Genomic DNA, 14,205 nt, shown 5'->3' on the forward strand with positions numbered 1-14,205 from the left:
AAGCTTTATTCTACAGTGGAAGGTTAAATGTGCTGTTTTCCCAAAGCAATGATTTTAAAACAGGTTTGATTTTAATTTCATATAAAACTCCAAGAAAAAAAAACCAAGACCTCAATATCATCTACAAAATTATTCAAAAAGCCTTTATCTAGTAATATGAAAATAACATTTAATATTAAAGGAATACCCTGAAATGTATTTTAAATGTAATCACACAGCTCTTCTGTGTCATCTCGTCTCACTTACCAATGTCTATTCTATTTACTTTAAGATGAACTAAACTTCTGAGTGAACCTTATTATCATTATTGAAAAATGTATCATACTTTCTCTCAGTGTGGATATGAGGAGAATATTTTGTGTAAAAATTAATAGCCTTTTTTCTTGGCACATTATGAGGATCATTTTGGAAGTAAAATATATTAATGACCACTCTCTGACTTACCAATTTGAAAGTTTTCCTCAATACTGTGACACAAAATTTCCTTCCGTCATAGTCAGAATGTAGAATAAATGTCTCTACCACATGGCTATCATTTCTTATTTTTTAATCTAAATGTATAAGAGTCATGGAATAAGAAATCCTAGGGTTTGAACTCACAGGAAGGAAGAGTAAAGATTATTTGATACAGCACCTTAGCCAAAGTAGAAATGTATTCCTGGCTCCTACACTATTACTGAAAATACTTATCCAACCTCCACATAAGCTCAGAGTCAAGAGGGCACACTTCACAAAGGCAGCCCATTCCAATTTCGTACAAGTATAATCGTAAGTTCCATCTTATGTTGAGCTAATATAAGCCTCCTTGCTTGATGCACTTGTTGGTTCTGCTTCTTAAAGATAAAAGATAAGCCTTACTTCTCTCAAGCACAAGATCCTTTCAGACATTTGAACAGTTAATACATGATTTCTCTGTTTCCAGGTAAACAAAGAAACTTACTTGTTCTTCATCTTTATTATGGCACAATCTCTAGATGTGCATCACTTTGATCACGATCTCCTTAAAAAAAAAGTCTTACTGGAACAGAGCACAATATTTTACTCCCACCAGTGACCAGTGCTGAGTACACTGAAGCTACTGTGTCCCATACATTTGATTCTGTGCTCCGCAGGAGAGGAAGTAAAAAGTAAGAGAGGATACGGAGGGGGGGAGACAGAAACAGAAAATAGATGAACTGAGATCAAATCAGGGAGAAATAGACAAATTCAAAATATATGTATATCCCAAGGCTAACACTAGGATCAGAACTACCAACTGGAGACAAAGCTTCTGGACATGTGACTCTGCACTAAGTCCAGGGCTTTGGAAGCAACAAACGAAGGAGCCTATGAAAATGAAAATCCTTTCTAAAACAATCTATCCCCAATTTAGACCCTCAGAATTCCCCCAGATTAAACTCAACAAATGTGAGTTCACAAAAAACGATTGGCAAACACAGAAAGAAATAAGCTAGGATGAGCAAAAACAACAAGGAATAGATTTAGGTCCTCAACCACCTAAATCAAATATTCAAATTATTAGATGCAGCATGTGAGATAACTCTGAATGGAAATTCTAAAGAAACAAATCTTGGAATAATAAAGCATTCTAATTAAGGGATAAATCACTGTCAAAAATAGAGAAACTTTCAATGTGAACATGGATGCATTAATCAGTAGTTTTCCCCTCTTACTATGGAAATCTTATGAAAGTCAAAGTATGTAGACAACAAAAATATTAATTTTATTTAAAATTAAGATAGAGACTACAAAATATTTTAAAAGGTTGCTGAGTCGTTAGGATTCATATGGTGCTAAGTGCAGAAGAGCCTAAGAGCAATGTGATAGGCAGAATTCCAAAATTCATGCTTCCCTCCCTGTTGACCCAACCTAGACTTCTGCACTAATCTGAGTATGAATATGATGAATTCAGTAATACCTCTGTGATTATGTTATATTCCATAGCAAATGAGATTTTGTAGATGCAATTAAGAGTACTAATCAGTTGATTTTGAGAAAATCAAAAGGGAGATTATCCAGGTGAACTTAATCTAATCACACAAGCTCTTTGAAAACAGTTTTCTCTGTCTATTGGAATAAGGGAAACTCAGAGAGAGAAAACAGAAGGATTCAAGGCACTGTTGCTAGTTTTGAAGATGGAGGAGCCTTGTAAAAGATAGGAGAGTGACCTCTAGGAGCTATAATAGTGGTCCACAGCTGATAGCTAGTAGGAAAAGGGACACTCCAGTCCTACAATTGTAGGGAAAAGAGTTCTGCCAACAACAACAAGATTGAAAGTGATTTCTTCCCCAGATACTCCATAAAGAGCCCAGTTCAGCTAACACCTTTATCTTGGCCATGTGAAACCCTCTTTAGAGAACCAGTGAAGTCAGCCCAGGCTTCTGACCTACAGAGCTATTATATGAGTGTTGTCTTAAGCCATTAAATACGTGGTAATTTGTTATGTAGCAATAGAAAACTAAAATAAGTGATATTTCAGAAAGTACTACTAAAAAATACCTAAAGATAATGAGCCACATCTTGAGGTACAGAAAGTATCCCTAATGAGCAGTAAGTGAATTGGAGAGGTGAAGTGAGTGGTATCAGATGGCCCCCATACTACTGACATTGAGTAGAAGAGGAGGGCTGAAAAAAAGTCTGCTAGTTTATACTCTCCAACAAACCTAGTTCTTGTGTGTGTTGTGTGTGTGTGTGTGTGTGTGTGTGCGCGCGCTCAGTAGCGTCCAATTCTTTTCGACCCCATGGACTGTAGCCCATCAAGTTCTTCTGTCCATGGAATTTCCCAGGCAAGAACACTGGAGTGGGTTGCCATTTCCTTCTCTGGAGGATCTCCCCAACCCAAGGATTGAACATGCATCTCTTGCGTTGGCAGGTAGATTCTTTACCACTGCACCGCCTGGGAAGACTGTAGTTCTTATAATCTTTACTAAAAGAGGATATTTTGATTGCTGTTTTCATCAATGTTGAGTCCTTTGTTCCATTTTATTTTGACTTTGAATTATACTTGTTCGAGATTAGTATTGCAACTCTATGGTTACTTAAATTTTCCTGGTGCATCTCAGTTCTTTCTAAGCCATCTAGCATAATTTAGGATTCATTTATGGATAAGAAAATAGTTAATCTTTCCTTTTCAAAAAGGAAATTTAATTCTTTGCCATCTTATTTTTTGTCTAGTTACATTATATTCTTTTCAATATTTTCTTGTTTTTGTTTTTTCTGTCTACTCCACGGACTATGCTTTATTTGGTATTATATTTCCCATTGATGTCAAAAGTAAAAAGGCTTGTTTTAATTTTACTAGTGGTTATGAAGCTTTTCCAACATAATCTTTAATTTGCACTTCCTTATGTTTTGAGATCAGGAATAAAATATCACCTCTTAATAACATGTAATATGACACTGCTCAATACAAGGTATGCCATCATCACAGACTTGATTGGACTGAGTTGAAATCAATTTGTTCTTTAATCTCATTTGAAATTATTTGAGACATGGGATTCATACAACATCTCAGACAGCTGGCGGTGGGGGAAGTTTAAGTAATATGGCCTCTGATAATGCAAGCATAAATGTTTCTAAATGAATGGTAAGAAAGCACTGTCAAAGTTTCATATTGTTACTACTCATGGTTGAAACTCATTGAAGTGCTACATTTTTAAAGGTATGTATAAAAATCCATTCAGTGGTTGACAATCAATCCATCTTCCTGTTCAAACAAAACACAAGGGAGAATGATTGGTTCATTTACTTTTCAGTGTCTTATGCTCCTTTTCAATCTAAACTCCCATGTCATGGACGTAGCAGTGCCTCTACAATTCCCACAGAGAGTCTCTGAGCACCTCTATGTGGCATCCTGTCCAAGGGCAACTTAACTGTCAGGATATATCATCAAGTTCTTCAGCAAGTTGCCAACTTATCACTAAAGCTGTATGAACAGCTTTATCGGATGACACAGCCCTAAATCATTTAAATCTGAGACAGAACAGTGGAGAGTTACTTCAAAGGCTTATACAGTGGTTGCATTGAGGTTTGTGGATGAAACATGATGGCCATGAAGGAATTTAGAGAGAAAAAGCAGTCATCACTTCTGTTTGCTTTCCATTTCTTGTCATATTACCTTTCTAATTTCAGGATAAGCTTACAGCTGATCTAAAAGGGTTTGTTAGCATGACTCCCAGAGGTTTCTGGCAAAGTGATCCCTATTCTGGCTGTGCATTGCTAAGTTTAAGAATATACTAGAATCAGGATATACAGTAGCTTGCATGCCAGCAAGGGTAATGAATCAGGGCTGCTCAGGCCGGCTTGGGTTTACTGTATTGCTGCACTCCATTGTGTCTGACTCTTTTGTGACTCTATGGACTGCAGCCCGCCAGGGCTCCTCTGTTCATAGAATTCTCCAGGCAAGAATACTGGAGTGTGTTGCCATTTCCTCCTCCAGGCAATCTTCTCAATCCAAGGATCGAACCCATCTCTCTTGCGTCTCCTGCATTGGAAGATGGATTCTTTAACACTGAGCCACCTGGGAAGCCCTTTCCTGTACTATACTGCCTCCTATAGTCATACTGTGATTTGCACTGAGAGATTTAATGTAAAGCTAACAATGACCAAATCATATATAAAAACAGATCTCTGACCCACCACCTGCAACAACTGGCCAGGAAATCAACCACCCCCAGGAAGCCAGCCTGTGATAAGTCAGACTTGTAGGAAGTCAAACTTCTATCTCCAGTGACAGTCTAGGGAGACAAATAGAAAACCCTATAACAATCAACTTCAAATGGCCAGGATTTGATTAATAATTGACAGCATTCCTAATATTTCCCCATAACCTGCCCACAGGTTTCCCATGCCAATAGCTTCCAATCAGGGCATACCTGAAGCCTTTTTTTCTTTCCACTCCTCTGTCTGCCTTTGGTATTCCCATCTCTTGAAGAATTTTCCACAGTTTGTTGTAACCTACACAGTCAAAGGCTTTGGCATAATCAATGAAGCAGAAGTAGATGTTTTTCTGGAATTCTCTTGCTCTTTTGATGATCCAATGGATGTTGGCAACTTGATCTCTGGTTCCTCTGCCTTTTCTAAATCCAGCTTGAACATCTGGCAGTTCATGATTCATGTACTATTGAAACCTGGCTTGGAGAATTTTGAGCATTTCTTTGCTAGCGTGTGAGATGAGTGCAATTGTGTGGTAGTTTGAACATTCTTTGGCATTACTCTTCTTTTGGATTGGAATGAAAACTGACCTTTTCCAGTACTGTGGCCACTACTGAGTTTTCCAAATTCTGGCATAGAGTGCAGCATTTTCACAGTATCATCTTTCAGGACTTGAAATATTTCAACTGGAATTCCATCACCTTTACTAGCTGAGTTCATGGTGGTGCTTCCTAAGGCCCACTTGACTTTGCATTCCAGGATGTCTGGCTCTAGGTGAGTGATCACACCATCATGGTTATCTGGGTCATGAAGATTTTTTTTTTGTATAGTTCTTCTGTGTATTCTTGCCACCTCTTCTTCATATCTCCTGCTTCTGTTAGGTCCATACCATTTCTGGCCTTTATTGTGCCCATCTTTGAATGAAATGTTCTCTTGATATCTTTAATTTTCTTGAAGAGATCTCTAGTCTTTCCCATTCTACTGTTTTCCTCTATTTCTTTGCAATGATCACTGAGGACAGCTTTCTTATCGCTCCTTGCTATTCTTTGAACTCTGCATTCGAATGGGTATATCTTTCCTTTTCTCCTTTGCCTTTCGCTTCTCTACTTTTCTCTTTGGAAGGCTTCCTCAGACAACCATTTTGCCTTTTTGCATTTCTTTTCCTTGGGGACAGTCTTGGTCACTGCCTCCTGTATAATGTCACGAACCTCCATTCATACTTCTTCAGGCATTCTGTCTATCAGATCTAATCCCTTGAAACTATTTGTCACGTCCACTGTATAATCGTAAGGGATTTGATTTAGGTCAAACCTGAATGGTCTAGTGGTTTTCCCTACTTTCTTCAATTTAAGTCTGAATTTGGCAATAATCTGAGCCACAGTCAGATCTTGTTTCTGCCGACTGTATAGAGCTTCTCCATCTTTGGCTGTAAAGAATATAATCAATACGATTTCATTATTGATCATCTGGTGATGTCCATGCATAGGGTCTTCTCCTGTGTTGCTAGAAGAGGGTGTTTGTTATAACCAGTGTGTTCTCTTGGAAAACTCTATTAGCCTTTGCCCTGCTTCATTTTGTACTCCAAGGCCAAATTTACCTGTTACTTCAGGTATCTATTGACTTCCTACTTTTGCATTCCCATCCCCTATGATGAAAAGGACATCTATTTTGGGTGTTAGTTCAAGAAGGTCTTGTAGGTAGTCATAGAACCATTCAACTTCAGCTTCTTCAGCATTACTGGTTGTAGCATAGGCTTGGATTACTGTGATATTTAACTTATATGCAGAGTACATCATAAGAAATGCTGGGCTGGATGAAGCACAAGCTGGAATCAAGATTGCCAGGAGAAATACCAATAATCTCAGATATGCAGATGACACCATTCTTAAGGCAGAAAGTGAAAAAGAACTAAAGAGCCTCTTGATGAAAGTGAAAGAGGAGAGTGAAAAGGCTGTCTTAAAACTCAACATTCAGAAAGCTAAGATCATGGCATCTGGTCTCATGACTTCATGGCAAATAGATGGGGAAACAGTGGAAACAGTGACAGGCTTTTTTTGGGGGGGGGGTTACAAAATCACTGCAGATGGTGACTGCAACCATGAAATTAAAAGATGCTTGCTCCTCAGAAGAAAAGTTATGACCAACCTAGACAGCATATTAAAAAGCAGAGATATCACTTTGCCAACAAAGGTCCATCTAGTCAAAGCTATGGTTTTTCCACTGATCATGTATGGATGTGAGAGGTGGACTGTAAAGAAAGCTGAGCACCAAAGAACAGACATTTTTGAAGTGTGGTGTTGGAGAAGACTCTTGAGAGTCCCTTGGACTGCAAGAAGATCCAACCCGTCCATCCTAAAGCAAATCAGTCCTGAATATTCATTGGAAGGACTGATGCTGAAGCTAAAACTCCAATACTTTGGCTACCTGATATGAAGAACTGACCCATTAGAAAAGACCCTGATGCTGGGAAGATTGAAGGGAGGAGGAGAAGAGAATGACAGAGGATGAGATGGTTGGATGGCATCACTGACTCAACAGATATGAGTTTGAGTAAACTCCAGGAGTTGGCAATGGACAGGGAGGTCTGGTATGCTACAGCCATGGGGTCACAAAGAGTCGGACATGACTTGAGCGACTGAACTGAACTGTGATACTGAATGGTTTGCCTTGAAAACAGAGATCATTCTGTCATTTTTGAGAATGTGCCCAAGTACTGCATTATACCCAAGACCACCTTATCTGCCTCTGGAGAAATCTGTATGCAGATCAAGAAGCAACAGTTAGAACTGGATGTGAAACAACAAACTGGTTCAAAATTGGGAAAGGAGTATGTCAAGGCTGTATATTGTCAGCCTGCTTATTTAACTTATATGAATAGTACAGTATGCGAAATGCTGGGCTGGATGAAGCACAGGCTGGAATTAAGATTACCAGGAGAAATATCAATAACCTCAGATATGCAGATGATACCACCCTTATGGCAGAAAGTGAAGAAAAACTAAAGAACCTCTTGATGAAAGTGAAAGAGGGGAGTGAAAAAGCTGGCTTAAAGCTCAACATTCAGAAAACTAAGATCATGGCATCTGGTCCCATCACTTCATGGCAAATACATGGGAAAACAATGCAAACAGTGACAGACCTTGTTTTCTTGGCCTCTAAAATCACTGCAGATGGTGAATGCAGCCATGAAATTAAAAGACGCTTGTTCCTTGGAAGAAAAGCTATGACCAACCTAGACAGCATATTAAAAAGCAGAGATATTACTTTGCCAACAAAGGTCTGTCTAGTGAAAGCTATCGTTTTTCCAGTAGTCATGTATGGATGTGAGTTGGACCATAAAGAATGCTGAGCACCAAAGAATTGATGCTTTTGAACTGTGGTACTGGAGAAGACATTTGAGATTCTCTTGGACTGCAGAGATCAAACCAGTCAAACCAGTCCTAAGGGAAATCAGTCCTGAATATTCATTGGAAGGACTGATGCTGAAGCTGAAACTCCAATACTTTGGCCACCTGATGTGAAGAACTGACTCACTGGAAAAGACCCTCATGCTGGGAAAGGTTGACGGCAGGAGGAGAAGGGGACAACAGAGGATGAGATGGTTGGATGGCATCACCAACTTGATGGATATGAGTTTGAGCAAGCTCCAGGAGCTGGTGATGGACAGGGAAGCCTGGCATGCTGCAGTCCATGGGGTCGCAAACAGTCGGACATGGCTGAGCAACTGAACTCAACTGTCTGCCTATGAGTCTCTGCTAAAATACAAGTGACAGTGAATGACTCGCTTACTATAGCAAGCTCTGAATAAATAGCCTTTGCTTGTTTTCATTTGGTTAGTCTACATTTATTTCTACAGTATAAATCTGAGTTTAAAAAGGTGCTCCTGGCTTCAAAGAAGTGGTCCCCAGCACATATCCAGGCTAGTCTACTTAGAGAACTGATCCACTCTTGTGTATTTTAGTCAAAATGTAAAGAGAAAGATTATGAAGACTGAAATGATTCTTATTCAGATATTATTATCTGTACCTACACACCCAGTGAGCTTCCCTTGTGGCTCAGCTGGTAAAGAATCCACCTGCAATGTGGGAGACCTGGTTTCAATCCCTGGGTTGGGAAGATCCCTTCGAGAAGGGAAAGGCTACCCACTCTAGTATTCTGGCCTGGAGAATTCCATGGACTGTGTAAGTCTATGGGGTTGCAGAGAGTCAGACATGACTCAGCGACTTTGACTTCACTATCTGATTACCTTATCCACTTTTACTTCAGGCACACAATAATGAGGATTTCAAAAGGTGGAATCCCCATCTGTCCTGTAATATGTTGCTGACCTCTGTGATGTGTACCATGGCTGTGCTGATTTCTTTTACATACTCTAGATAGTTAAACCCTACTTGATTTACCCAAGGAGCATGTATCTGGTTTTTCCATCAGTCTGAGCTTCCAAGTGACATTGTCAATATAGTGACTGTGCACATTCTACTTCTCAGATTAGGTAGGCAGGGCTTGTATATTTTGGAGAGGAATATAAAGACTTTTGTCTTCTGTCCAAGGCTAAAATTTCTAGATAACTTCTAATAGTAGTATTTCTTACCTGGAGCCAGGTACCATTTGAGGAAGAAAGGGCAGTAAAGGCAGAGAGCGCAGCATAAGAAAGGTGAGGAGGCAGGAACATTAGAGCACTGTTGTGCATCTCATGAGCCTCTAGAAGATGCCATATGGTTTACATCAAACTTCAAATGCAGACTTCCAACTTCTACAAGCTGAGGGAATAGGAGAAGGAAAGACCCTGAAGCAAACTTTGCCCTGAGGGGAGGTTTTTAAACACTATTTATTCCTGGGTTCTCTTATATTAAGGGGACAAGCAACATCTATAGCTGAATACAGAATTAAACATTTGACTAAACTTCTCTTTTAACTCATGCATTAAATAAAAAAATGTACCCATGCTATTTCTCTCTGCTAATTATGTTGATAAGTGCTATCTCGTTTGAATAGTTCTTCTTGCGTCATAGGTGCATAGGATCAAGCAGTCAACAGAAATACAGAACATCTTGACTGGAGGCTGAAGGCCACAATGACCACGAATCACGGAAATATCAAAAGAAGTAGCACCCCAGACCAGCGAGGTCTCCTGTTATGTAGTTCTGCGACCCCTACCCTCAAAATTCTCTTTCAATAAACCTGCCCTCTTTTAGAGAGTAGGACAGTAGTCTGTTGTCATCCTCATTTGCTGGAAAATTAATAAATTTCTCTTCCCTTTACCCTCAAAACTTTGTTCTCACTATTCTCATTCAGACTCAGAGATAGGAACCGAATTTTCGGTTATACATCCACATAGGTACCACTGAGCTCTCAAGAGCCTCTTGATGAAAGTGAAAGAGGAGAGTGAAAAAGTTGGCTTAAAGCTCAACATTCAGAAGACTAAGATCATGGCATCCGGTCCCATCACTTCATGGCAAATAGATGGGGAAACAGTGGAAACAGTGACAGACTTTATTTTTCTGGGCTCCAAAATCACTGCGATGGTGATTGCAGCCATGAAATTAAAAGATGCTTGCTCCTTGGAAGCAAAGTTTTGACCAACCTAGACAGCATGTTAAAAAGCAGAGACATTACTTTGCCAACAAAGGTCCATCTAGTCAAGGCTATGGTTTTTCCAGTAGTCTTGTATAGATGTGAGAGTTGGACAGTGAAGAAAGCTGAGTGCCGAAGAATTGATGCTTTTGAACTGTGGTGTTGGAGAAGACTATTGAGAGTCCCTTGGACTGCAAGGAGATCAGACTAGTCCAACCCTAAAGGAAATTAGTCCTGAATATTCATTGGAAGGACTGATGCTGAAGCTGAAGTTCCAATACTTGGCCACTTTATGCAAAGAGCTGACTCAATGGAAAAGACCCTGATGCTGGGAAAGATTGAGGGCAGGAGGAGAAGGGACGACAGAGGATGAGATGGTTGGATGTCATCACCGACATGATGGACATGGGTTTGGGTGGACTCTGGGAGTTGGTGATGGACAGGGAGGCCTGGCACGCTGTGGTTCATGGGGTCTCAAAGAGTCAGACTTGACTGAGCAACTGAACTGAACTGAACTGAACTGAACTGAACTGAGCTCTCAAGACATTCTCATCTGTTGTTCTCCTTCATGCCTACTGCACAAGGACCACCAATGAGCTGGTGCTCATTTGACTCTAAGTGTGATCACGACATGGTCCAGATGTTCATTTTCAATCTTTGAGGCCTAAATATGTCAGCAAATATTTTCAGGGGGAAGATCAGGTAAGAACAATTATGTGCTAAACATGAATGTCTACTTCTCTCTTTGCATTGCAAATTCCTTCTTTGATATTAATCATGGTTGTCAATATTCTTGTAAGCATCTGTAACAGAGCTCCTGATTCTGTCAATTTGCAACATATCATTAAAATAACAGCAATTTTCTTTTTTAAACCTCAAGATTTTTCTGTCCTTATATACGTGTGTATTAGTCACTCAATCACAACCAAGTCTTTGTGACCCCATGGACTGCAGCCCACTAGGCTCCTCTGTCCATGAAATTCTCCAGGCAACTGGAGTGGGTTGCCATTCCCTTCTCCAGAGGATCTTCCTGACCAAGGGATCGAACCTGGGTCCCCCACATTGCAGGCAGATTCTTTATCGACAGAACCACCAGGGAAGCCTTATATATAGGCATTGTAGAAAATAAGAAAGAAAGAGAAATAAAGGAAAGGAGGGAAGAAAGACTGAGGAAAGGTGGGACAAAAGGAATGAAGGAAGAGAGGGAGGTCACAATACCAACATCACTATTAATATTTGGGTATAAAAATTTCCAATTATACTTGTCATGTAATCACAACATACAAAGTACTTTATAACTTTCTTTACTCAACAATATGTTAACATTAAACATTTCACAATGTAAATGTTAATAACAGGAGTACATTTCAAAGTCTGGGTAGTCCATACAATGTCTTCTATTGTTAAATATTTATTGTTTCCTATTTTTCATTATTATAAGGAATGCTGCCATTAACACCCCATAAATAAGTATTTTCCTGAATGCATTATAAATTCCACATAAAAAAAATGTAGCATCTGTAACAGAGAAATTGTACTTATCATACATATGTATCGTACAAATTGTATCTATAGCAGAAATTGTATTTATCGCTCAAAAGTTAAGCGTACCTTTATTACTTTTGATCTGTGTCCCAAATACCCTTCCAGAAAGGTTGTTAACAATTTATACTCCTTCCAGCAATGCATGGGTGTGTTCATTTTCCTATACCCTCTTTGTCTGAGTATTATACTTTGGCCTTTCTTTCCTTTCTAACTCTTGTCACCTGTTAATGTAGTAATGCACCAGAGTTTTCCTAAGAAAAATTTACTTGTCTTACATACATTTCACTACAATGCATCCCAAGGATCAATGATACACAGAATGTGAAGGATGTAATTTAGCCTCTTCAGGATAGATCAAGGGCTTTGGGGAAAAAGCACAGTTAACAGAAAAAGGCATGGAGGGTGGAACAATGAGGAAGATGAAAATCAGTCCTTAGATGTTTATCTAAGAAAGATTCTAAATAGGATGAAAGGTGACTCAGTGGGAAAGGCAAATCAATATTTTGTACTACCTTCTGGATACAATGTTCAGTATAAATATTACCCCTGAACACCAGATTTACATATGTGACAACCTATTTTGAGATTTACACTTGTTTAAGTTTTTCTCTCATCACCACTACATCAACATACAGCAAGATACATCACACCAACATAAAGTCAATTAGAAAAAATGCTTCATTCTTCCTCCAAAATATATCTTTACCTGGTCTAATTTTCTCCAAATTACTGTTTCTTATGGCCATCTCTCATCTGACCATAGATTCTTAATTGTTCTCCCTGCTTCTACAATCTACTCTCTACATAGCAGCCAGGGAATGATAGTCATAACATGACATCTCTCAGCTTAAAAGAATTCAGTGGCATCCTCTGGCTCTTGGAATGAAATCACAATACCTTATGTGGCTTACAAGCCCTTACACACAAGTAGGATTCTGTCCAACTCCCTGATGCCATTTGGTACTGCTTTCCCCCTCTATCATCTGTCACCAACCACTCTGGCACCATTCTACTTCTATTGTTTGCTGCATTCTTTTCAACATTAGAACTTTTCGATCTGCTGTTCCACCTCCTTGGCCACTCTTCTCCTCACTTTATGCATGGACAGATCTCACCCATCATGTCCCATCTCAGAAAAAGCCTCCCAGACTATCCTGAGGTTGCCTGCAATCACCAATACATTAATTCTCCATCACATAACCCTATTTTTTTCCTTTGTTAGAAAATCAAACAATCTTCTTTATTTCCTTTCTAACTTGGTTGTTGTCTTAGTCTCTAGAATGTAACCTCCGTGAGTCCAGTGACTTACTTTTCATAAAACCACTGTATCACCAGCAGCTACCTGAATGGCATACTGTTGACATTCAAAAAGTTTGAGTGTATAAAATGAAAAAACAGAAGGTATATTCATGATCAACTAAAATCATATTTTCTTTGTGGTACTGTATTTTCTTATATATACATACAATCATTATAGCCATAACTAAGGAGTTACTTTATTTTTAAATAATTTTATTTTGATTGGTGAAAAGGAACATGGCATTGTTTGAATAGTCTAACCTCATTTAATCATTGGCCCTTATTTTTGGAAATTTAGTTTTTATAAGCTATATTTCACTATTATAAGCAATATTATCATATGTAAACTTGAAGCTAATATATACTTATTAAAATGTCCTACTAAAGTGGCTTTGCTGGATCAAAATCTTTTTATAGGCTTCATCAAATTTCCTTCTGAAAACATTAAATCAACTCTCTACTAGCAGTAAACTAAAGTTCTTGTGGATATTTGATATACTAGGTTGCATTCAGCTAAACAGAAAAAAAAGCTCCAGTGAAAATTGGTTAATAAGGAAAAATATCTCAATTAAAAAGGACCAATGATAGAGCAGTTTTCAGTACTGCTTGATTAAACGGCTCAATAAAGTCATTCTTCTCTCTACATTGCCCTCAGGCTGAGTCCCATCAAGATTACAAGATAGCTAAAGCAGTTCTGGGCTGAAAATCCCAGGAAAACCAGAACCAGAGACAAAAATGGATCATACCTCCTTGTGTCTCCTTCCTAGGAAGAGGAAATACTTCTGAGGAACCAAATAGCAAACTTCCCTCAGGTCTCAGTGGATGGCAGTGGGTGACATGCCCTCTTCTAAGCCAGTCACTGACAGGGAGAGTGGGACGACCAGAAAGACTTTACAGTTAACCCTTACACATGTCTGGAGTCTCTCCGAGAGTAAACATGAGGATTCTGTCAGTGAAAACAAAAGAGCTGAGGTGGGGTGAATCTTGGGATAAAACCCTTAGTGTATGACAATATGGAGTATTAACATTTAAAAAATCTTTGAAAATTTGTTTGATGAAGTTATTATTTAAAATTGCATTTGACTACTAGTTTGCATTAACATTTTCTCATGTTTGGCTCTCTATTCTCTTTTT

The 14,205-nt window shown here is 38.9% G+C and overlaps 1 protein-coding gene across 3 annotated transcripts in view; it reads right to left on the minus strand.

Moving 5' to 3' along the window:
- Positions 1–12,763, minus strand: part of CFAP95 (cilia and flagella associated protein 95) — a 120,182-nt gene extending 107,419 nt beyond the window's left edge. The window contains exons 1-2 of one of the 3 annotated variants that reach the window (XM_070480369.1): positions 12,670–12,763; positions 9,245–9,413 (exon numbers count right to left, since the gene is read on the minus strand). In XM_070480369.1, the coding sequence (XP_070336470.1) occupies positions 9,245–9,300 (56 nt within the window). In that variant the 5' untranslated portion in view covers positions 9,301–9,413; positions 12,670–12,763. Of the gene's footprint in view, positions 1–9,244; positions 9,414–12,478; positions 12,550–12,669 lie in introns of those variants that run through there. The other 2 variants (XM_070480374.1, XM_070480370.1) reach the window with 2 other exon arrangements.
- Between the last annotated feature and the right edge of the window lie 1,442 nt (positions 12,764–14,205).

This window comes from Odocoileus virginianus, chromosome 18, assembly GCF_023699985.2.
Source record: "Odocoileus virginianus isolate 20LAN1187 ecotype Illinois chromosome 18, Ovbor_1.2, whole genome shotgun sequence".
NCBI classification, from domain to species: Eukaryota; Metazoa; Chordata; class Mammalia; order Artiodactyla; family Cervidae; genus Odocoileus; species Odocoileus virginianus.